This window comes from Hippoglossus stenolepis, chromosome 22 (genome assembly GCF_022539355.2).
Source record: "Hippoglossus stenolepis isolate QCI-W04-F060 chromosome 22, HSTE1.2, whole genome shotgun sequence".
Taxonomy (NCBI): domain Eukaryota; kingdom Metazoa; phylum Chordata; class Actinopteri; order Pleuronectiformes; family Pleuronectidae; genus Hippoglossus; species Hippoglossus stenolepis.
The window spans coordinates 7,155,428-7,179,384 of record NC_061504.1 but is presented as its reverse complement, the minus strand read 5'-3'; the positions used below and the strand labels follow the sequence as shown (position 1 = coordinate 7,179,384).

The window sequence follows — 23,957 nt, the reverse complement described above, 5'->3', positions numbered from 1 at the left end:
GTGTCCCACCGTTTATCCATGAACACGTAAATATGAATTCAGCAGGGTTTTATAAAGATGGGTTGTATATGTGAGTGATTAGAAAAGAGCAGGGGAGCAGAGTCTCTTGCTGACCAACACTGAGTAATGCGCCAAGTGATGCGCCCCAATGGGGGAAAGATGTTATAAAATAATCGTTTATTAATCATAATCGAGGTAAAAGTTTGAAATAATCATGATACTGATTTGAAGTCATATCGCTTAGCCCTAGTTGTGGGTAATGTAGACACCAGATATTGACATGGAAAATGTCAAATGTATGGTGTGAGGGTGGGTATGTAATTGTATTGTACATATTTCATTTTATATATTTTGTAAAGCTTATAAGCTTATATTTCCAATCTTGCATGGAGCTATTCGAACAAACACAATTTCTCCCTGGGATCAATAAGGTATTTCTGATTCTGATTCTGATGCTGATGGTGGCGTCCAGCTGCAGGAGAGAGGTGTGCAGGCGACTCAGGAGACCAGCGCTCGGCCAGTTGATTAGGACAGCTGTCACCAGTTATCTAATCACTCCCTCTCTCAAACGCAGTAGAGTAATGGACCTGGAGGGAGTTGCCACGGACGTCGAAGGTCACACCAACGGCGTACGATATATGATTAAAGAGACTGACCCTATGCGCCACAGAAGCCAAGCAGAGCAACACGACGCTTTATGTTTATCTGAGTGTCTAACAATAAAACGCTCTTGGTTCGTCTCTGGTTTGTGTTGGGTGATCTACAGCGGCAGGAAACCTGCTACAATATGGAATAAAAGAAGAAAATATCCCAGGTTCTGTTGCATCTACTTTGATCCTTTCTTAACCTTAACATACTGAGTCTGACAATGTTATGACTTCTACGCTTAATCTTTGGAGAGATCTCTTAAAGAATTTTACTTGTCCGTTTTATCAGGGAAACTTGTTATCATGCAACACATCAGGTTACTGATGTGGTATAAAACAACACTGATACCACAGAGGACAAAACATTGTGATCCTGTCTGTGCGTTGGAATCGCTGCCGCTCCCACCGTGGTTCGTTAGGCCACATCCTGTTTTGAAGGCTCAGAGTGCACGCCAAAGGACTCGAGTATTATTTTTTTTCCAACTTTCACAGCTCCCCATTAGTGACTGCTGGATGAATTTTTACATGAATGAACCAGTAGGCCACTCGCAGTGACATCTGCCTTTTACACATCGAGTGGTGCCGCTGCAGCTGTTATACAGAATTAATTTAAGTCTTTAGGGGTGAAATCGTTACCCAACGTGCACCTCTACATTCATTACACTCTGAACAGCTAGTCATGGGTGTCTCTCCTCTTGCCTTGCACCCTTTGAACCTTCATTTGCACTGTCAGACAAAGAAATTACTCCATGAATCTTCTGGACTCTGGCTTAATTAAACTATGTTATATTTCCCCCACCTGGCATTAATCTCACCGTTGGGGGTTTGGAGAGGGGGAGTTAAGGGGCACCACTTGGTTAATGTTCCCATCCTGATGCTGCAGCGATCTGCAGAAAGCCCCATCCTCTCTGATCAAAGATTTTAACGGGAATGTTGTTTGGGAAATAAACATTGGGCCTCATGCAAGAACAAGTAACATGCTGAACTCCATCTGTGTGTATCTGAGTAGACGTGCACAAGGTTAACAAATTATCATATTTAACACCCCAATAATACCATATAAGGCTGTGCTTCCTGCCCAATGTCAGAAGTATTCATTCATGAAAATGACATCAAGGAGTAAAATGAAGAACTTAACAAGATCAGAGTTTAAGGTCCAGATTTCAGGGATGTAGAGAGGTCTAGACTTTTTAGCAGCTTCAGAAATGGAATAAGAGACGGACTAAAGCAGTGCTGTTAATGCGGTTCCAGCCATTTTCTCTCAATGCTGGAACAGACAATGCACGACCTTCATCCATTTCATTACTATACATACTATACATGTTAAAATATGACATCATGCAGTCTCTTCACAAGGTCTCCTGAATCGGTCAAAAAAGTACGAATCTGTTGAATGTATCTTGCACGAGGTCCATTGTGCATTGTAGAGGCTTGTGTGTGGGAAGGTACCGATGTGGGGAAAGATCAAGGAGCAAATATGTACTTGGCAATGTGGCCAGCAGAAGTAGTTGTGCCTGTTACACCCATACATCATACACAGAAAACCATAGACAGCTTTTGCTTCTTCGCTGTATTCCAAACTCTCTCTTGCTGCAAGCCAGACCGTCACAGAATCCAAACCACAGTGACCCCAACGTGAGCCTGGATGACTTATAGACCTACAGTTGACTGTCAAAGCACTGATGCTCTGCACCAGTCAGCACATGAAAGAACAATGGTTAACTCTACGAGGATAAATGTTTCATCACATCCTTCCCATTTCACACATTTTAATTAGTCCTGGGCTAAAAGGCTGCTTTGAGAAGAGATCTCCACATGGAAACACATAATCCATAATCCATCTGTGAAATAGATTCTGTGGTGATGCTTTATTCTAATGCAAATAGCCTCTCATAGGAAATGTGTAAACCCCCCCATTTCCCTAAATGCCCACTACACTATGTAGTAGCCACACTCATGTGAGCTCTAATTCCTGTGAAATAATTTCTGAAGAAGAAATCTCCATTTCCCACAGAGGGAGCGATGTGAGCATAGTTGACGTGCAGGCTAAATTGCAGATGTCGTTTCATTAGTGTGCGGCTAGCTCATCTCTCAGAAAACATATCTGACTCTCCGGGGCATCTCTTGTGCATTATGAATGAGACAGTCAAGCCCTCGCTCCTCTGGAATAAATTAAAGACATTCTGTGACATTTTGAAAATTAATCTGTTGTTTTTGCTCAGCGGGCACTTGTCACAATATGGGTTAGAAAAAGTTTCAGCAACTGTCCTGGAGGCGACGTGCTGCTGGCAAAGTTAACGGTGCAAACAAGCCATATTTGGCTGACAAATTTGTCACCCCACCGTTACATAGAGTCGTCTGTACTGGAATAAACTCTGCTACCAAACAATGCAGCTGTAACTCATAAAAGCAAAAAACGACCCATACACTTAATTCACCCCACAGGCAACCCTTTAAAAGTATATACATATAGAAATGCAAGCTGGTACAAGAGCAAACACAGCTTCCCTAATGGGACCAATAATAGATCACATTATTATACATGTGCATTGGAATTAGTGTGATCAGATTCATGGATGTTTAATATGCTGGTGGCACACGCCTCAGGGGGTTGGTCTGGGAGAAGCGAAAACACCTGTAACATCAGCAATGTGCAACTCAAGGGCAGCGGCCGCTAGTCTTTCCTCTGTGTGTCTACTGTATTCCATTATGCATGAACTTACAGGGGTGCACTTTGTCTTGGCTGGAGTTAAGCTGGGGACCACAGGGGGTGATTAGGACACCATGTACCTTCTGTTGAACACCCACAACAGCTGCTCTGATGTGGGACCCTCGGAGGTAATGAATGCTCAATGACTCTTGAAACATTCAGAGGGCAAAAAATAACTAAATATCATGTTTTTCATTTCATTAAAACTTATTTAATCCAGCCAAGAGAACCAGAAGGATTATACAACGGCAGCCTGAGAAGCGTAGTTTAAAAAGGAACAAAACATGGAGTTGCCCATGGTAGGCACTCATGTACTTTTGCCTACAGCAGCTCCACTGAAGCAGATGGGGAATGGGTGTCTTGATAAAGGCCACCTCAAGTGTAGTGTACTTGCTGAGGGAGGAGAGGATGTGTCTTATTCACCTTTCTGGCCCAGATTCTCTCAGTCTGCTTGGGGATTTGAAACACTCACATGTGGGTCACAGGACCAGTTCTTTAACATTTGGCTACAGAACACATTTTCAATGGCAAGGGCCTAAAGAGAGTGAAACTAGAATTTAGGGGCTTGGCTCCACATATAAAAATACCTCCGCCAAGGCCCAACAGTCGACTTATAAAACCACTATCAAATCCACTAGATGCAGATATATATTTGAATCTGCATCACTCCTAACCAATTATACACATTCATTAATAATAGTACCCCAAATATCCATTGGACATTGGTAGAAATGTTAAAGAAAGTGAAAAGAAAAAATGTTGGATCTACCCCTATGTATGGATCCATTCCCTTGGCCCATCCTTCCACCAAGTTTTGTGGAAATGCGTTGGCAGCGTTGTAAGTGCCCTTGCATGCTGTGCTGGCAAATGGTAACTGGTAACTATAGTTGTTCGATGACAAATTCATTGTTGGATGCCAGTTCGACTCAAAATGTGAAAAGTAAACAACGACGAAAGAGATGGGGAGTGGGGTTAAGGATCCATAAACAATTACATTTTGATTCTAATGTGCATGACACACACAGGGCAAGCATGAATTCAAGTGCCAGCATTAGAATCATGCACGCAATGATAATTGACTGTTTGCCTCCTGAGTGGACAGGAACAATGGAGCTTGAGGAGCATTTCTGGCCGAGTGAGGGCACTTACAATGAACAACCATGAAAAAAAATCAATAAAGAGAGTGTGTGTGTGTGATTGTAAGTGTAAAAACTGAACCTGCACACACCTTCCATGTCTGCCTGTCTCCCTGCCTGTCACTCAGTCTGCCTACCTGTGTGCATGCCTCTGTATGAAGGCCAGGAAGAAGAACAGAGGACGGCGAGGAGGGAAGAAGTGCTGTCAGTCAGTGCTGGCTGAACAGGGAACTGATGGGAGCAGGAGGGAAGACGGTTGGCGGGCCGGAGCCATGCACTATTCAGGCAGCATTCAGACGGAGCGCGACCACTGGGGCAAAACACCACAAGGTTCACGGCAGCACACACACCTGACAAAACTGGCGTTCAGATTCTGCAATGGGGGGGGGTTGCCGTGGCAAATCAGGGGTCAATGGTGTGTTTTTAACATCCAGAAGGGTCCAAAAGTCTCAATGGGAACGTGGGCTCAGACTTTTGGAGCCTACGGGTCTAAACCATAAGAAACACAACAGTCAGCGCTTGTGTCTATCACTGTAAACACAGTGGTATGTCCTCATAAACACCTGTCCTGGATAATATTACAACGGTGAAAAAAAGTGGATGAATGCCGTCCCTTCTCGCACTGGGACAATCGGTGTCACCTGAAACCATTTCGCCAGCGAGGTCAGAAAAACAATACAGTCAGGACGGACACCTTTATCATGCAGTGTATTAAAAAGTTAAGCTCCCCTCCTATAAACCTTGAATACTGTGAGAGAGTCCTGAACAGTCTAACTCATCTAGAGGACAAAGTGATGGCGCCAGGGAGCAGACGGCTCATAAACTAATGGGACTCTTGTAAAAAGATACTCCCCCCTGGATTATACCTGCTCAGGAGGCCTGATGGATGGCCCAGATGGCTGGGAGAGGACACCGAGCATAGATGAGTGAACAGGTGTGAGAATGGGTGTGTGTGCGCGCGCACTATAACGAGGACTTGTGTACTCTATTCCCTGGAGCTTTCTTTGCCTTTAACTGATTTAGATCAAACAAGCTCTAAAATATCTGACCTAGTGACTCTGTTTTTTTAAGGTGGAGACATTTTATGTGGGAATATGCAGAAATTTTGAATTTTATTTTTATTCAGATTTTAGTTTGTAGTGATTCTTTTTTGGAGGTGCAGTTTTCTACATTTGTCATTAATGTGCTTAAACCAGTGTAGATGACAAGGTTCAACTGGTAGATGTGGAATTCAGTAGACAAAAGTCTGATCATGTTCCCACATTGTGGCACAATAATGACCAAAAAGTCTGTCAAACTGCAAATGCATACAAAACAATTACTTGAATAATTAGTTAACAATCAACTGACCAGCAGAAAAAATTATAATTACTACATTAACCATTTCAGAAATATTTTAAGCTCTGGTTCCAGCCTTTAAAGGTTTACATTTTTTAATAAATTGTTTTGGACCGTTCAAACATAACAAAATGTTTGAAGATATAACCTTTGATTCTATTAATTGAAAATCAATATAATCATTGATTAATCGATGATTACTGATTATAATCATGAACTGAGGCTTGAGTCTTCAATCTAAAAATGAATAATTGGTTGTGCCTCTACAATACAGCATTGGCATTTTTTCATCTTCAAAAATAAATCTTGAAGCCTTGAAACTTATTACTTTTGAGTCATTTTGATGTGGTCGGCCACGAAATCAAATCTGGACTTTCATTTGATATATATTATATATTTCCTATATCTGGTGTTTGCATGACTTTAACATTACGTAGGTTGACTTCCAACTTTGGTGATGGGTTGAGGGAGAGGCAGGGTAAGAAAAGAAAAAACTAACACAGGACAGTATTATTAATCATGTATAAATCTACGATTTGAACAGACTTTATGTAGTTGATGAAAAACCTCTGGCTATGTTAAGTTAGTAAATCACTAAATGTACATAACTGTGGATTTAAACTAAAAATGTTGACGGGGGAAGCATAAATCTGCAGTTGCTATTTGCTGGCAGAGAGCAGATGTGAACTGTAGAGGCTGAAGTATGTTTATTGAAGCTTCGCTTTGAAAAGAAAAGATTCACATGGAAGCACGACCCGCTGTAACATATGAATAAACTAAGCCAGGCAGTCAGGGAGGCTCCTGACACAGGGGACAGCTTCTGGTTTCACCAACCTTATTAAGTCAGGTGTGTTGCCTGGGGACATGCTAGGAGGCAGCCCATGCACTGACATTCATGTGCGTATAATATACATACATCCCTGACTGTAAGCATGGTGATTGTGCAAGAAACACACCGTGGAGAACTCTTCATGAAAGCAGGGAAAGTGAAGAGAAGAGAGGGTAAAATGCTGAGAATTTGAGTTTTTCTCCCTGTATCTATCTTCTAAGAACGGGTCGCATACAGAAAACAACGTACACTGCATTTTCTCGCTTTCCTCATCAAAAGCTTACGATTGAAGTCTCAAATAAAAAGAATCCTTCCACTGAGATTTAACTACCTGGCCAATCTAATGCTGCATCATCTGTTCTTTTACACTTTCCCGGCTACTGACACACACACTCCCAAAGTTGTCACACACACATGCACAGAGGCATTAGGACTGAGTTAAATTGAATTACATCGCCACTTCCCACTTTGATGGCGGCTATTAACTTGGCAAACAGCGCTGATGGTAAGCCTATCATATGGTGGCTGCTGTGTAACAGGATTGCAGATTGTAGCACTATAGGCAACCCGTGGCAGGAGAGTAGCAGGCCTGCTAACAGTTGCTGCAGTGAGGGTGAAGCAGCGCTGTGGCGGTGGATGTGTAACAAAGAGCTGCAGCACCCCCAACAGAGAGGAGAGACACACCGACAGGCACCGAGGCATTGGAAGCAGCAATGAAAGTGTGTCTGCATGTTCTCGTGGGCAGTTATTTAATGTATTTTCTGTGTTCTTATTAGTGGTTGGCAGCTTCTTTATGTTTGCTATGTGTTATTTAGTGTTCATGACCAATAGTTGTTTGTAAATGTATGTGGGAGTTTATGTGTGAGGTGGACTCTGCCTCCGATATGACAACTATAAAAGCAAACAGAAAACAGAAAAGAAGAAGAGGAGACAAACAAGGAAAGGTACTGATGAAAAGAGGCAGTAAAAGACGGTAAGAATAAATTGCCAAGAAAGAGAAGAGAAGGACGGACCATTGCCATAGCAACAGCAGTATTTCTGTGATCCAGCTATAACTGCTTGATGTCAGATGCCAGCACTTGGTCTTAAAATCTATTAAATAAGAAAAAGATATGCAAGAAAGTCTGTTAAACCTGGCATCGTGGCTTATAACTCATCACAGAACGTTTACAAAATTGAACCCTAACACTGCTTATTCCTGAATTTGATCAGAGCTTTTTTCAAAAGCAACTGAAGAAAAATTGAATCTATAACAAGCTACAGAAAAATATGACAGACCATCTTGTCAGACACGTCATTATAGGCGGGCCCCGGGGGGCCAGGAGGGCTGTGCCCACCAAAATGAAACAGACAGTACTTTTAACTGCAAGCTATAAACTATTCAGTGTTGTTTATTTATAAAGTGGAAGGGACCGAACTGGAAGGATGGCATATTTGCTCTCTGCAGCGGGCTGCACGTGCGGCTGTTTCTCCGCACGGAAACTGGGCTGGTGGCCTGGTGTATGCTCAAAGAATGCTAAGCTTAGATAGGTGCAAAAAAAAGTACAAGAAAATGGTCTGTATTAACTCTACCAACAATAAAGTAGAAGAACTGATTTTGTTTTACATGAATAATTAATGATTTTAAATAGTATTTAGTATTTTAGATGTTACACATTTTAGTTTCAAATATCCAAGACTGCCTTAGCAATACAAATATATTTTTTTTAGATATGAACAGTCCTTATGGATTGTGTTGGACTCCACAGGAAAATCTAGTAATTGACTTAACATTCAAGTACAAACTTTCCATCTGACAACTCGTGTAATGTAAAAAATGTTCCCAGCTGAAATGACTCCCTCCTCCTCCTCACCCAGCGTTAGAGTGGTTGCTGTGTTCAGGTTCATGCGAAAGACAGGCTCGCCTCGGGACATCAGCAATAATTAGGTGAGATCAACCCCACATCAATCACCCTCCTCACGCACATGCACAGGGTCATCAACCTCTACGCGACCTTACATGCTAAACAGACCATTGTCACAACCTGTCACAAGGCTCGACAGAGAGAGAGAGAGAGAGAGAGAGAGAGAGAGAGAGAGAGAGAGAGAGAGAGAGAGAGAGAGAGAGAGAGAGAGAGAGAGAGAGAGAGACAGAGAGAAACTGACAAGGATGTTAAAGATCTGAATGCAAAGGGGATCGTGAAGACAGGTTGGACAGGTATTATGATCAAAAAGACTGAGGAGATGACACTGACAAGTGAGGAGGTGGAGGTGGGAGCAGGTGAGTGAAGGTTCGTACTCGTCTTATTTCCCCTTCAACTCTACACAGGTTTCATCTGTTGTACAGGCAAAGTTTCAAATCACTTCAGACGTGAGAAGTGCAACTTGAAGCTGCCAGCACCCGTGACAAGACTAACTCGGCTGCAGCACAAAGTCGAGGCAGCTATGATGCTTAGTTCATCCAGTTCAAAAATTCATAGAACGCCCGGCACACACAATCAAAAATGGACTGACTGGAAACCCCAGAGACCTCCAGCCCTGACATGTCGCCACGGCTTGTCCCGAGAAAAACATGGCTGCCGCTGCAATTAATGACACCATTCAACTGAGGGACCGGCCAATGTATCATCCCAGCGCCGCTTCCCCCTCCATTTCCTTTGAGCTCAAGGACAGTCGGTCGAGTTTCTCCTTTACACAAGGGGGCGTCATCCCCGCTGACAGTGTACCGATCTGTGTGGGGAATTTGTATGAGTGTGAATATGTCAAAGGCAGCATGCGGGGAAAGTGACCTACGCTTTAGCAGGGAGGAGTTTAATCCATCTTGTCGTCGCCCTCTTAACTGGACACTGCAACAATCTGCTCATGTGTAGATGGTGAAATATGAACTCAGTATTTTAAACCAACCAAGAAACATTCTCGAAAATGACTCATCATCACAAGAATATATTAATATGGTTCAGTTTTGTGCCAGAAATATATACACTAGAGCTACTTTGAGAAATGCATGGAACTCTGCGAACGGACGTTTCTAACACGCAAACATCTCAGGATTTAAAAAAAAAACTGTGCCACACATATAGAAAACACTGATGAAGATGTCAAGTACACCTCTGGTGTTAAGAGCTGACGCTGGTGATCTCTGCAGCGAAACTAAGAAGTTACGTCCCGCCTCTGCCTGCTGCGACACCTCTCACCTTAACACTCCAATTTATGTGTTGTTGTGAGCACGTCCGACAGCTGCGTTGTTCATATGTGAAAGGCAAACTCCGCAGAAACTCCAGACCCGAATGTCCATACATTTTTGTCTGAATATGGCTTAGGTTTGAATTCTTCCGCATGGTGAATATTTCATTATTTTTCCTTTTGGAGTCTCATCTATATCCCATTCTTTGCTGCTGCAATGACCCAATTTCCCCATGGGGATCATTAAAGTTTCATCTTATCTTATCTTATCTGCCCCTATCCCTCTCCCCTCCGTTATCACCCTCTCATCGGCCCCTCCCCCAACAGTCCTTCACTTAATTATGTCCCATGAATGAAGTTCATCTTTCATGCTGCCAGCAGCCGGCAGCATGGCTCACCCGTTCTGGGCTATCCAATCATGGCGCATAGACCAAACTAAATTTAGACAGCCGGCGTGTGATGCCTGGCGGGCCCTAATGGCGGCTGACGTCTCAAGACAATCTGCTGATGTACAGGATACACTCTGGCTCAGGCGGCTGCAACCAAAGTTGACTAATGCTGATGACTTGTGAACCAGTTTGTTTCGCTCAAAAAGTTTTCAAGGGGATCGCGAACACAGAGGTGAATTACTGTGCTGACTAAGGCCATTCAAACTTAATGAAATCCTGCATTTACATTTTAGGATCTTGGCCAATGCTAAGAGTAATCTACATGAGGCGAGTAAAGCAGTGGCAAAGTGCTCCGAGTGATGCAAACCTGCACACTTATTCAAACAGCAAAGCAATCAGCCACCCATGTTGACGGCACAGGATTTGTGTATGTAGGTTGCCTTCACCAAGATGTTCTAGTGGAGGCAATGCTTATATGATCATTAATAATTAAAAGTAGAAACCCACTGATTTTACACACTAATGTCCGTGTACAGGTGTTGCAGAGTATTACTATTACTATGTGGAAAACAACATTTATAAAGTCTGATGAATTGCATCAAGTGATGTCACTTGCATGAGCGCGTTTGGGGACAAGTTTGAAAATTAAAGAAAACTATGTGTGAGGTTAGAAAGAGTGGACCTCTGTGACGTGCTCCTCATCTCTGCTTGACATTAAACACAGCTGACATAGCCGCCCCCGAATCTGAGAGCAGACTGTCATTAGTCCAGCTGCTATGCAGGTAATGTAGGCGCCAGGTTTTCATGGGAGAGAAGTGTGTGTGTGATTCTACTGGATTGTCCATCATTATTGTTAAAATATTATGAAAGTGGAGTACTTTTATATCTACTTTCTAATTTCAGAAATCTCTGTCTTTGGCTTAAAGTATCTCAAGGATCATTCATCTTTCATCTTCATTCATCTCAGCTTCACAGTTGGCATGTGTATGTTTCAGGGCCCCAGTAAGTACAGTGTTGAATTTTGGACAGTTGATAGGCTCAATATTCTTAGACTTGAATAAACTGGTGACCAGCGCTCTGTAGCAGCGGTGGCTGGGACTCTTGAACTTAAGTAACGCTGTTAATCATAACAACCGCGTGTTCACAACAACTGACTGTCCAGTTCAGGTTTCTGCGTAATGAGTTGAACATTACTTAACTTTGAATAAACAGATGTTTGGGCAACAGCAGGTTCAGGGTTCTGCAGACTGAGTCCTGCAGTCGGGTCTTTACTCGCCACGACTAAATTACTTCAGGTCACTTTTGCAGAGAGAAGTGGAGGCCTTCAGTGTAAGGCACAAGACGCAAGGTAATTTTCTGCAAATAAAAGCCTGACTGATAGATCTGACAATATTTTCATATTTTTCATTAATATTTCATTATAAGGATATGTCAGCTGATAAGTCACAAGAAATATCAGTGCATAAATACTCAAGATATATTTTAGATCTGACTTGACTGCTTTTAAACTGTAAAATATCTTGGTCACAATTGTTAAACAACCAAATTTACCTGATATATGGTTATCCATTGATATTGGCATTTCAAGAATCAAGTATTGATTGGGCTATACTCTAAATATTTCATAATAACAGTTCTTACATAAATCCAGTATAAGCTTGAGTCCATCATTTTTACAATAAAGGCCTTCCTGTGCAGATATTAAGATCTCTGAAGACCACTTATTGTGAAAGAGGAGGCCAATGAGTTACTTTGCATTGGCAGCAGCAGTGACACCACATTTCTGCACTGCAGGAATCAAGGAGATGAAAACTTGCCTCTAATACTAGCCTGTCTGAAATAAATGCCTGGTAGCCTTTAGATGTGGTAAATTAGGCCCACAGCTACCACTTGAGGACGGCGGCTACGGTGTTTAAGCGGTGTCATTTCTGCAGTGAAATATCTCTGACACAGTCTTTTTCCATTTAGCATATTTAAGGTATTTAGACAGGCACATAACCCATGCTCTTGCTAACTACAGCACTTTCATAATTCTCTCCACTGGTCACACTTCAGGCTCCCCTTCTATCAGGCAGACTCAACACACACACACACACACACACACACACACACACACACACACACACACACACACACACACACACACACACACACACACACACACACACACACACACACACACACACACACACACACACACACACACACACAGTAGACGATCAGGGCATTAAAAAGTACCCAAGGACATCAGATTCATTCTTTCTCTTGACATAGACGAGATCTGAACCCAAAGGGGCTTTTAACGTAGTTCGACAGTTCCTCCTCCTCCATTCATCCACTCCCATATTTTTTATGAAACAGTCTCTGAGGTCATAGACACAAATTAAAGCAACTTCTATCAATTTCACCACATGCACTCATCCTCTGTCGGATCATTTGTTAACGAGACAAACTCACTATAATAATACAGATTTAAAAATGCTGCCTATGAATTGCATTCAAAAATGTTTACAAATATACTGATGCTAAGTTATATTTGGTCTATTAACATAACACAAATAATCTCTGACAACAGTACACTGGCAGCACTGACAAAGAAGTTGACTGGTGTGATTAAATACAATGAGATTAAGACAACAATTTTTTGCTATAAATTAGGATAACAGATAAGGTTAAGAAAACATCGTATTTTTAGGATAAAACAAATTCATATGTTCTATTATGCAGTGTACCGGTATACAAGTAAATAGAATGTTTTGATATATATACACTTCAGGGAGTCCAAGTCTATAGGTTTTTTCAGGTGCCCAACACTGCTGCACATAACTGCAGGTGTTTCTGATAAACTACAGCTTCAAGGTACATATGCAGTATTTCAGTATTTCATTCCATAACGTTATGCCAGTCAGTTGCACACTGGCCACTGGCTGGATTCTTGACATTCAAACTCTACACCCAGAGTGGCTCGATTCAAAAACTACTCTTTGATGTAGTTTTATCGACTTGAAAAAAGTCGCTGCAACAAGTTGGCACAGAGCAGACAAGTTAAGTTTCAGAGGACAAAAGGTCAGCTGTAAAGAGGGATGTCTGCGAGGATATCATGGCCACTGGGGTAGCAGTGGTTAGCAAACAGTCTCTGGGGTTGGATAAACAATAAAGGCCTGTCGTTTGGTTAGAACAAAGGCCTGTCATTTGCTTTTGTTGTTGGTGGAATTTTTCCCCTTGTAATCTGCATGTCCAGATGGCGGGACGACTTCCTCCCTTGCAGCGTCGTTAAAAGCGCAGCACAGCTGGCAGCCCGACCGAGCAAACGATGAGTGAGAAGCGAAGGAGCGCAAGGAAATGAAAGAAGATGACAGGGGAGAACATGGAGTACTTGTTGGATGAGTATCTCTTACCTAGATCTGTGTTGGGGCCGGCCAGCAACTGTTTGAACTTGTCCAGACGGGACGCTTCCCTCTCGGTCATGACTGGGGTGCCAGACGTGTTCTGGTCGGCCATGCGAGCCACTAAAGGGATGAGGGGTGGCCGGTGGGGCAGAGACCGCTGTCTGTGGAGGCCTGCACTTTCACCTGCTGCATCTGGTGGGCAGATAATGACATGAGACGGGAAGAAGGGTTACGTCACCACAAACACAACATATACAGGGATTTTATATGATGCAGCACAGGATCCTGTGGACACGATAAAGGTCCATTGTCATATTGAAGGCAACGTATTTCAGTACATGCATGACATTTTGTGTTAAGTCCCAGAAATGATCTATAGAATCTGCTCCGACGTCTGGGTTTGGTTCTCAGTCTGCACAAACTTTGTTATTTATGAATCTCATCCTCCTGATCTGACAACATGGGTGAGGGGAGGTGTGGGCGGAGGATAAAAGTATTCGACGGCTCCATATTGCTCTGTACTCACTAAACCATGGCGACCTTTGAGTGATCCAATCAAATCCCCAGGATTTGATTTAAATCTCTTCTGGAACACATCCCAGCCCACATATTCATTTTCACCTCACACTGCTGAAAATATAGATGCTCTCACTTTTATTTCACTGTAACATCAGTGAGCCCAGTTTCTTCTATACAGAAAAATCCATTAATTCTGTTTAGAGGACGTGTTTCGTCCTGTTCTATTACACTTTCAAATGTGCCCTTTTTAAAGAGAGAGAAGAAATATTCCCCCGAATTGAATCCGAGCAGCAGTGAGGTGACACTACACGACACGGATCAGTTAATCAGTAACTGCTGTGCACAGCAACTCACTTGATAGTTAGACTTTTATCAAAATCAAACTGAAGATCTGCTTATTCAGGAACACAGAGCCAATAGCTATAAAAGGTAGGGTTGTTAATTTGTTCCTGAAAGACTTTTTATCGTATTTGTTGAAAATCCTTTTCACGTCCCAACAGCCGTCAGGCCATCAATAAATAAAGAACTAAAATAACCATGGACTGATGAAATGATTGGCTGGTGTCCCTGTCTGCCTCCCATGCAGGAGAGACATACACCACTAAAGCAGAGACGAGGTTGGTGAGCGACTCACAGAAAGGTCGGCTTCTAGCAGTTTTCAGGCAATGCGCTTTCATGTGTTTTGGGGGCTTAGCTTTCATGAGAGTGCTGATAGGAGGATGTTGGGATGTATCGATTGGATATTTTCTAAGTGTAACCTGCTCTTGCTAGCTTTTCCAACTGTACCAACCCTAGCTTTTCACTACAAGTCTAATCTGTATTACTAAAAAGTAAAAGTAGGAATCAGGCCAACACATGGTCTACATAACACCACAGACACTTACACTTGGAATCCAATGGCCCTTTAACATTACTGTATGGTTCCAGCCAAGTGGGAATGAATGTAGTTACTGTTAATGGTTTGTTTAGTGAAAAGCCTCCAGGGTGGCAGCAGTTGCACATTTTCTGTGAAGCACATTAATTCAGTCTGCTGAGGGCCACATGTTCCCCCAGATGTGCAAAATGAGAAAAAGACAAGACAGTGTGCAGAGGGACGTTCCTTGTGACATGAGCACTAAACAAAAACTTCATAAAGAACCTTGTGTCCATAAAAGGGTTAGGGTTACTAACCCTGCCAACATTTTTCATACAACCACAACATGTCTACTGTGTGGATAGAGTCACATCAACTCGATAGCAATTAATAAAACTGGAACGCTGCCTTTTAATAACCCCTTTCAATTTTTACAGGAGCAAATGAAAGGCTACAAATCTGTTCCCAACTTTATTTGCTCTTTGAATAATTAAAAAAGATTATTAGAGGCGGCCGCAGTGTCTTTGTTGTGGAATCTTTTGTATGGCTGTAAAAATCTACCCCCTTTTACAGCACATTCACAATTCACAATGGTCCAGTAAAAGAAAAAGTCAGAGGAAGTTAGTTGTGTCCACTCGTCTCTCACAATACACTACATCAACTATTACAAGTGAGGAAGGACGTGTGTCTGTGTCTGTGTCTGTGTCTGTGTCTGTATGTGTGTGTGTGTGTGTCAGTACTATGACGAGTATGTAGGTAGGTAGATGGAGCCTCACTAACAAAAGCCATGCTGTGTGCCATTATCCTATTAGACTGGGCCAAGTGTGTTCACACTATTCTGAGGAAGCGGGAAAGGAAGACGAGAATAGATGAGAAAAGAAGAGACTGGAAAGAAAGGCAATGAAATAAATGACCAACCAGCCGAGTATTAAGGTTTGCATATAAGCGTCAGTGTTTTTGGGACATGCTCGTGTTGTGACAGAGCATGCAAGCCTGGGCTGCGTCTCATCTGAGGAGATAAGAGGAAGTGCCTGAAGGCAACAGACTGCTTATGTCATCTGTATCTACACACAGCAACAGGCAAAACAGCAGACACCCAGCCAGACGAGCAGATGACCTGCCAGACAGGACAACAGTCACGCAGACGTTCGACGTCTGCTGCACTCGCTGATGTTACAGTCTATGAGCCGAGCAACAGCAAAACCGTCTCTATGTTTAGAAGGAGCACGGTGCTGTCGTACCCGAGTTTACATTTAAATACATGCTTCTATTTTTTTACTTAAATGATTTGTGACTCATTTCCATGTTCTCTAACTGTACACTGTCAAATCCACAAGCAAGTTCAGCCAAAGCACAACATTGGCAGTCTATCAGTAACACAGCTCTACAGAGTGATAACATCAGTCAAATTCCCATGGCTCATTTCTCTGCTGTTTGGATGCTGGATGATTCTGTTGAATCAGGATATCAGTTGAATGTGGTGACACAAAAGGACAACAAAGCTCAGATTCTCATCTAGGGACCTCCTGATGACCCAATGGTTATTGGGCAAAGCAAATAGGCACATGCGCCTTGGGCAATGGGTTCCCAGTAAAGATCACATTAAGAGAGAGGTGAATGGGTTCTCTGCTTGTAAAAAGTGCCACAACGTATGAGCTTTTGATAGCTGCAAGCTAGGCACGTCGTCGCTATGGAAACACATTGACAGCTGCAGGAGCACAGATGCTGCGATAATTGACAGAAACTTTTCGAAGATAACAACTCAACCACAAAAACAGAAGGAGAAGGAGCCAATAACCGTGTTGGTGTGAGTTACTGTGTATGTAGCATGCGCGTTTAATCACGGGTGACAGGGCAGGTTGTTGGTCATACGATAACAGGTACACACTGGTCCGGATTTGACTTAGAGATAATAGCGGGTAACTGGTCTGTATGCAGCTTTGCGGATGCGGGTGGGTTTGCAAATATGGACTCGTGCAGGACTTTGGTCCCCAGTTCAAATCCCGACCATCTGGACAGTTTACGGTGTGCACTTCCTCAAGTCTCTCTCCCTCATTTCCTGTAAACCTGTCACTGCCACTATCAAATACAGCCATATAAAAACTCATGCAAAAGTATATGCTCATGTATTCTATTTATGGTGGATTATTAAATGTCAATATGGTGTTTTAAACTTTATTTTTGCAGGATGTGTAGCATCAAAACACACTGTTTGCAATATGATTAAAAGGAAACAAGAAGAGAATAATAAACAAACCTAAATTGAGGCTCAGAAAAAAGTTATAGGCAGTAACACAGAGGTTTCAGGGTGTCTTTTCAAAAATATTCCATGTCACTGTTGCACTACAGATAAATACAGTCCGGCGTTTAGTATGCAGGTAAGCCAGAAAACTTTGGACACTGAGCAATGGTGTTGACTCACCTTTGGGTGACCCAATTGGAGCTTCGCTGTGGGATTTAACCAGGCGACCATCAGTGTAAGGGCTGCTCTGGGAGGCAAACGACACCTCTGGGCTGGTCACATCGCCTTCCTCCACTCTCTCCTCCACCTCCTCCTCCTCCTCCTCATTCTCCTCGTCCTCCTCTTCGTCCTCCGCCGTCTCGTCCTGTGTGTCCTCGTTTCTCTGTTCCAGGTCTGTGGAGTCATCCAGCCGCTGTCGTTCCTGTTGCTTGCTGTGATTCTCAATCACCTGTAGAGTTAAGAGAAAAACCTGATGAACTCAAGCCATTGAAATCTTCAGTAAATACAGTATTAAAAATGTCCAGTGTAAAGAGACACATACTGCAAAATTGTATAAACCTAGGGAAGATCCAATTTCTACATGAATAATAACCCATTAGCATGAATCCCTCTAAAATGAACAGACAGATAAATAAACAGTACAGTAACACTCATATTATACTTCACATCTGCAAATAAGCAAAGGACCAAATGATGTAAAAATGTGGACGCCTGTGTACATTCCGATTTGTTAAGAACATGGTCGGTGTGGCCTTAACATCACAATAACACCAATTATGCATGTGTCAAAGTAGAGTCCAAGCAGACTAAACTTATAATAACAACAACTCCATATCTGTGATGTACACTGCTGCCAGTGTGTGAGTCCACAATCTTGTACACTTGAGGGCAAAGTCACCTTAAGTTCCTTTGCATCCCTTCACCACCATTAACTGCAATTTAATTTTAATGAGACAAAAGATTTTTTGTAATGTTTTGTTCTAAAATTGTCTAGAAAATTTGTTTGAAAGGTTCAGACGTTGGTGAAATCCTTCTAATAGACAGAAAAGAAGAAAGGAGAAATAGGGTGGTACAGTGAATATGGCGACTGTCCTTTGACCAAACCCTTATAACAGAAAAGTATCCATCCACAAGCCTCTGCATGAGTTTGTTCACCTTATTGGCCGTCTCCATGACCACCTCGATGTTAAGGTTCTGTGCAGCCATGGCCAGCAGCTCATCGTCATCATCCCCAACGTCCCAAGCATCACTTGTGATGCTCTCAAACTCCTGGAAGGTGGTCGCCTTCTTAGGCTTGCCTGGTGTGGCCGGAGGATGTTTGTTGGCTGCTTTAATTAGACTGGAGAACAGAGAGAGAGAGGGCCATGAAGAAAGAGACGATAAGGGGAAGAGAATGCGATTAAAAGAATTGAGAGAAAAGGGGAAAGTGTGGGCAGGAAGGGGGAGAAAGGGAAGAGAGAGATAAAGTAAATAAACACAGTGAGTAGGATAATGGAAAAAATGGGTAGGGATGAACAGTTAATCATTGTGGCATTGACAGATGGGGAAAGAAATACCAGCCCTTTGAATAAAAGAAGAGCTTACCAATTAATAAATAACATAACTACCATTTCAGCTCATGAAAATATATAAATATTTGCATATAAAAACACTGAAATCTGCCAGTAATTCACAACACTCAAAATTAAATACTCAGGTACGTGAGCCTCTTAATCTTAAACACTTGAATCAAAAGCAGGATGGAATCTAGTCATGTTCAAAAGAAAAAGTTTCACTCCGTGGCTTTCTTTGTACTGCCAAGGTGCGCTAATTTCTTACAAAGATAAAGATTACCATGATAAAGAGACTTGTCCATATTAGGTAACTTTTTATCATAACTTGGAAGAAAAAAGAAAGCTTGAACTTTCATCCTGACAAAAATACAAGCAAATTAAATTCAACCCTCTATGGAAATCTACATGATTAAACATCAGACAGAAGCAAGAAAAGGATTTTTAATGAGTAACAGGCTGCTTTTTCTATCTGTGAGTGCGTGGGGGGACTGGAACAAGATAGGTACAGTCAACAAAATAAAATAAGTCCAAAATAGCACAAAATATTTCCAAAGCAGACGTAAAAAATGAGGAAGCTTGAACAATTAATGTTTTCCACACACCTTCCACTTCAAGATTCTACAGTTTTCTGTGTTCTTAATATGTAATACTCACTGTAAAGTCCAGTATTTTCCTTATTACACTCAATACATTTTTTTACAAATCACATATACCTCTTAAATCTTCACTCCATGTAACCTAATCTGTTTGCACAGGGCATGATTTCAAGCCTTTTAAATAAGTTAACATGAGTGAAAGTATGATAGAGTCACTTGAAGCTGATCAGCTGTCAGCGAGTCCACCAACTAGAATTTCTGGTAGGTTCACTTCCTCTAAAACAAGAAGTGACAAACGCAGTTCAAACAAAAGGTTTCCAGAATTACCAACTATTTATAGTTTCATACTCTCAAGCACAGTGCCGTTATAGTCACACCTATGAAATCACAGCCCACGTCTTTATCAGCTGTCCAATAGCAAAATAATGGATTTACATTCCTAATTGGTGTGTGGCTAAAAGTATAAAATATTAATCTGTGCCACGGCAGCACTTTTCAACTTTCAATGAGCAGCAACCCTTTAAGATTTGTGCATTCTTTTGTTGCTCAAACGTCTCCTGTCAAATAGTATCTCACTGTGGGCTATCATAGAGAATAGAAATTAAATAGAACCATAGGAACTTCAGGCAGATGCAGAATCATTCAATATGAATATATTAAGATCTGCCAAATATTGATAATAACAATGATAATTCTTACAAAGGGACTTGCAGCTCAATCAAGGTCTCATGTAAAGAAGAGAACACTATTAATTAATACACACTGGTATAACCTGTTTGATTATCAAAAGAAAAAGCATCGGATGGGATTTTCCATAATGAGAAAAGATATGTTCATCCACTTTTATATCTGAACAAAGCTTTATTTAAAGGATATTTGAGGTAAATAGACAAAACAGTTGAGAATGAGAGCTATAATTAGGTTTCAGATATAGTTTTCCAAACTGAGACTCACTGTTGAGACGTGGAAACTAAGGGAAGCAAAAGTTCACACGAAAATCACAGGATGCTTGACAAATACAAAGAGGTGCATTGGACTTACTTAGCATGGAGGAGCGGGTCAAAGGGGGGGTGCTGTGCTCCGTATACATGTTGAATGCTAAGGAAGTGAGGAAGAGGAAATGTAAATGAATGAGCTCGTAGCTGTCAAGTTAGCAATGCTAGCTTGAAGTTGCCCCAAACAATTACCCATTAAAGCTGCAGTAGTGCGCATAACAGTGACGAACATTGACACCCATAGTTACCGTTAGATACTAAATGTAACTGTAGAGTTATTTACAACTCTGTGGATTGGCTGTAGGTAAATGACTTAGACGTTAGCCGCTGTTAGCAACCTAGCCGGCTAACAGCAGCTCGGTGTGACGTGTCTGTGAGGCTCTGTCAGCACAGACTTCACCGCATTATGAGGCGATGGACGTGCACACATCGCGGGGAGACAGCGGGACAGTCCGCGAAAGTTAAAGTCGCGTTTAAGGCTGAACGGGGCAGCGTCAGTGGAGCTAGGCTAGCTGCTGCTAAGCTAGCCGCCAGCAGGGAACACGTCACTCACCTGCCAGGAACCTTGGCTGCGTTTCTCTTCCAGAACTGTTTCCTGGTCCCGTCACTCGACATCTTCCCTCCGCGGCTCCGGCCGGTCCTCGGCGCAAACACCCGGGCGCTGTCGTGGTCCGCGAGACGTGGGAAATGTGTTTATTTACAGCTCACCAAAACTCAGAGAGCTGCCATGTTGCCACTGCCTGATGGGCGAGCAAGCGCGGCTGTGATTGGCCGAAGCGGGGCTTGCTCCGCGTGGGCCAATCACAAGTGAGTTCCGTGGTGAGGTGGCTCGGGCAGCAGCTGACGTCACAACCCGCCGTCTGTGCGTTTGTTGACAGAGAAACTGAAGTGGTCAATCAAAAGAGAGAGAGAGAGAGAGAGAGAGAGAGAGAGAGAGAGAGAGAGAGAGAGAGAGAGAGAGAGAGAGAGAGAGAGAGAGAGAGACCACCAGCATCAGGACCACAGAAGAAATAAATAACAGTGTTATTAACTGATGATAGTTGTACTTTATTAAAGTTTGGGTATTGCATACACGTATTTATATACTTTCCATATACTTTTATTCATACACAACTTTAAAAAGATGGTTGTCTATAGAAGAGAAGATAATGTTATGTTCTGTGTTGACAAATGTTATGATGATCATTGACTGACATCTTTTATTGCTGTCTCATCATTATGCCAGTTTATCAATGCAAGCTTTCATTAGAATCACAATCAGCTTTATTGGCCAAGCATGTGAACACATACAAATGATTTGACTCCGGTTTCACTTTACCCTCAAGCTCCACACATAGAAATAGACATTCAGCTGTAGGGACAAGGACAACAACAAAAGACGTTGAAAAATAATTCAAAGAATTGTACAACTTTAATGACAGTGGTGGATGGTCCAGAGTGTACTGTACAATAGCAGGTGAAAAGAAAGCTGGAGACTATGCAGTATATTGGATCTAAGGACCAACACCATAAGTATACACCATGAGAGTATGTACACAAGAAAACTGGTTCTGTAATGTGTGGCCAGCATGAGTAGTACAAAGAAGCAATAATGTAGTGCAATATTAATATCATGAAATATTAAATAAATGTGCAGACAGGGGGTGGATATGTGTACCCTTTTTGAAATAGTAGACCAGAGAACAGGTTAGATGGTCTGTTAATTTATTAAACTATATTCATATCTAACACAGTAAAGTACAGAGCCCCTGAAGTCCCAAAAGATGATTTTTTTTTCTCTTGTGCCCACAAGATATTTATTAAGCTGCACACAGCCACCAGATTTGTAATATAACATGGAGAAAACTCAATCCAGTTTTATGTCATACTATTAAATTCTTGTTGCTCTTGCACATTTGTTTTGCATTGTGAAGGAAAACAGCCGCAGCCGGCAAACTCTTAAAAACTATAAACGCAACTTAATGTTGTCTTTAAAGCATCGTCCAGTCATGTCTTTACAACGCAGATATTAACTCTGTGTGCACAACTTTTGTATCTTATGCGCACAACATAGTAAATTGTTCCCACAAGAAAAAAAAAATACAGTCTTTTGGGACTTCCGTATAAAGCATGGATTTGTCATGGTGGGATAAAAACATGAGACAGTAGAACACGACTTCATTCATAATTCTGAAGAAAATGTCTCCTCACCCATGGCTTCCCGAAGAAACTCCACTATAGGTCAGGGACTTAAGTTTGTGTCTGAATGTCATTTGCTGATTTGGTTCCACAGTTTAAAATCCCAACAGGTAAGATTAAAAAAAGTTTGTACTCCCTCCTGTTTTGTTTTCTCATATGAAGCAGCTTTACTAAAACCAAAACCTGTTTAAATTCCTCATGAACTGTCTTCCTCTTTGTCACTGTCACTCGCAAGGCCACACCCATGAGAACTTCTCCAGGCTATGAGTAAAAAACTGAGAAAAAGGCAGTGGATTGTCTGTTAACACATTATTTCCATTATCTTGAAATCAGCCCAGTGTCTTTCCACAGTTTGAGGTGAACACACAAACATCGGTGCCAAACAACTTCAACACAGTTTAGTCATAACTTGTGTTCACGTTGTGTTCATGTCATAATGATCAGTGTCTGAGTGTTAGGACAGGTTGAGATAAGTCCTGTACTGTGTTGACCTGCAGGGAAGCACCCAGCTTCCCTGCAGCTCTGAGTCATACAGAGTTTGCGTGTCCCTGCAGCTACAGATAGACGTGTCTGTTCACAGAGCCAGGAGCTATCACTCTGACACTATTTTCAGCTCCTGCAAACCTCACCTCTGCTATTGGCATTGACCATTGCAGGTTGTAAACTTTTTCATTCATCACTGCTTTACTTTACTTCATTTGCATTCATTTTACCTCCCAACTTATTTCTAAATCGTGATATAGATTTATCCTTTTTATTTCTACTACCTCTTTTTTAAAAATCTTTATCTTTTATTTTGCTTGAAAATGATCTTAAACTGTGGTTTCAGACTTTTTTTTAAAATTTTGTGTCTGTTGTTTTTTCTTGTCCCTGTGCAGCACTGTTTATGACAGGAGCTTTGTAAATAAAATTGCTTTGACTTGTAAAGCACATTTACTGTGTTATTATTATTATCTTGATATCATTTCTATATCGCCCAGCCCTTTAATACATATGCAGCCGGATGTGGGCCGGTTTTACTTTTTTTAACTGCTGGAGTGCTGGATCATCTCGCTCACAGACGATCTTGGTTTGTGGTCCCTTCTCCTCCTGTCAGCTCGGGCTCACTCACCGGACTCCTCACCTCACTCAACGCGCCCAGGAGCCGTGCCGTGCCGTGCCAAAGCGGACATGACAAGAGCCGGACCATAGAGCAACACGCGTGGGCGCAGTAATGGAGAAGCAGCCGCGGCTACTGTGTTCGAGGCTCCTCCGGGGACACAGGCAGGTGGAGGTGGCCCTGAACAACAGTGTTTTGGGTTGGAAGGACACTGACCGGAGCAGAAAGCGAAGCTCGGGATTCAGCAGTTTATCCGGAACCGGTGAGTGATTGAGTTTTTGTCGCGATTCCACGCGAAACAGCTTCTGTGTCGTGTCTCTAA

General features: G+C 42.2%; 2 protein-coding genes across 3 annotated transcripts in view; one reads left to right on the top strand and one right to left on the bottom strand.

Moving 5' to 3' along the window:
- Window positions 1-21,138, bottom strand: part of tbc1d22a (TBC1 domain family, member 22a) — a 124,312-nt gene extending 103,174 nt beyond the window's left edge. For both annotated transcript variants that reach the window (XM_035147124.2, XM_035147123.2), the window contains exons 1-5: window positions 20,912-21,138; window positions 20,405-20,461; window positions 18,370-18,553; window positions 17,395-17,662; window positions 13,610-13,792 (exon numbers count right to left, since the gene is read on the bottom strand). In XM_035147124.2, the coding sequence (XP_035003015.2) occupies window positions 13,610-13,792; window positions 17,395-17,662; window positions 18,370-18,553; window positions 20,405-20,461; window positions 20,912-20,973 (754 nt within the window). In that variant the 5' untranslated portion in view covers window positions 20,974-21,138. The remainder of the gene's footprint in view (window positions 1-13,609; window positions 13,793-17,394; window positions 17,663-18,369; window positions 18,554-20,404; window positions 20,462-20,911) is intronic.
- A 2,465-nt stretch (window positions 21,139-23,603) lies between these two features.
- The window catches only part of cerk (ceramide kinase), a 39,493-nt gene continuing 39,139 nt past the window's right edge, over window positions 23,604-23,957 (top strand). The window contains exon 1 of the mRNA XM_035148057.2: window positions 23,604-23,897. Coding sequence (XP_035003948.2) covers window positions 23,750-23,897 — 148 coding nt within the window. The 5' untranslated portion in view covers window positions 23,604-23,749. The remainder of the gene's footprint in view (window positions 23,898-23,957) is intronic.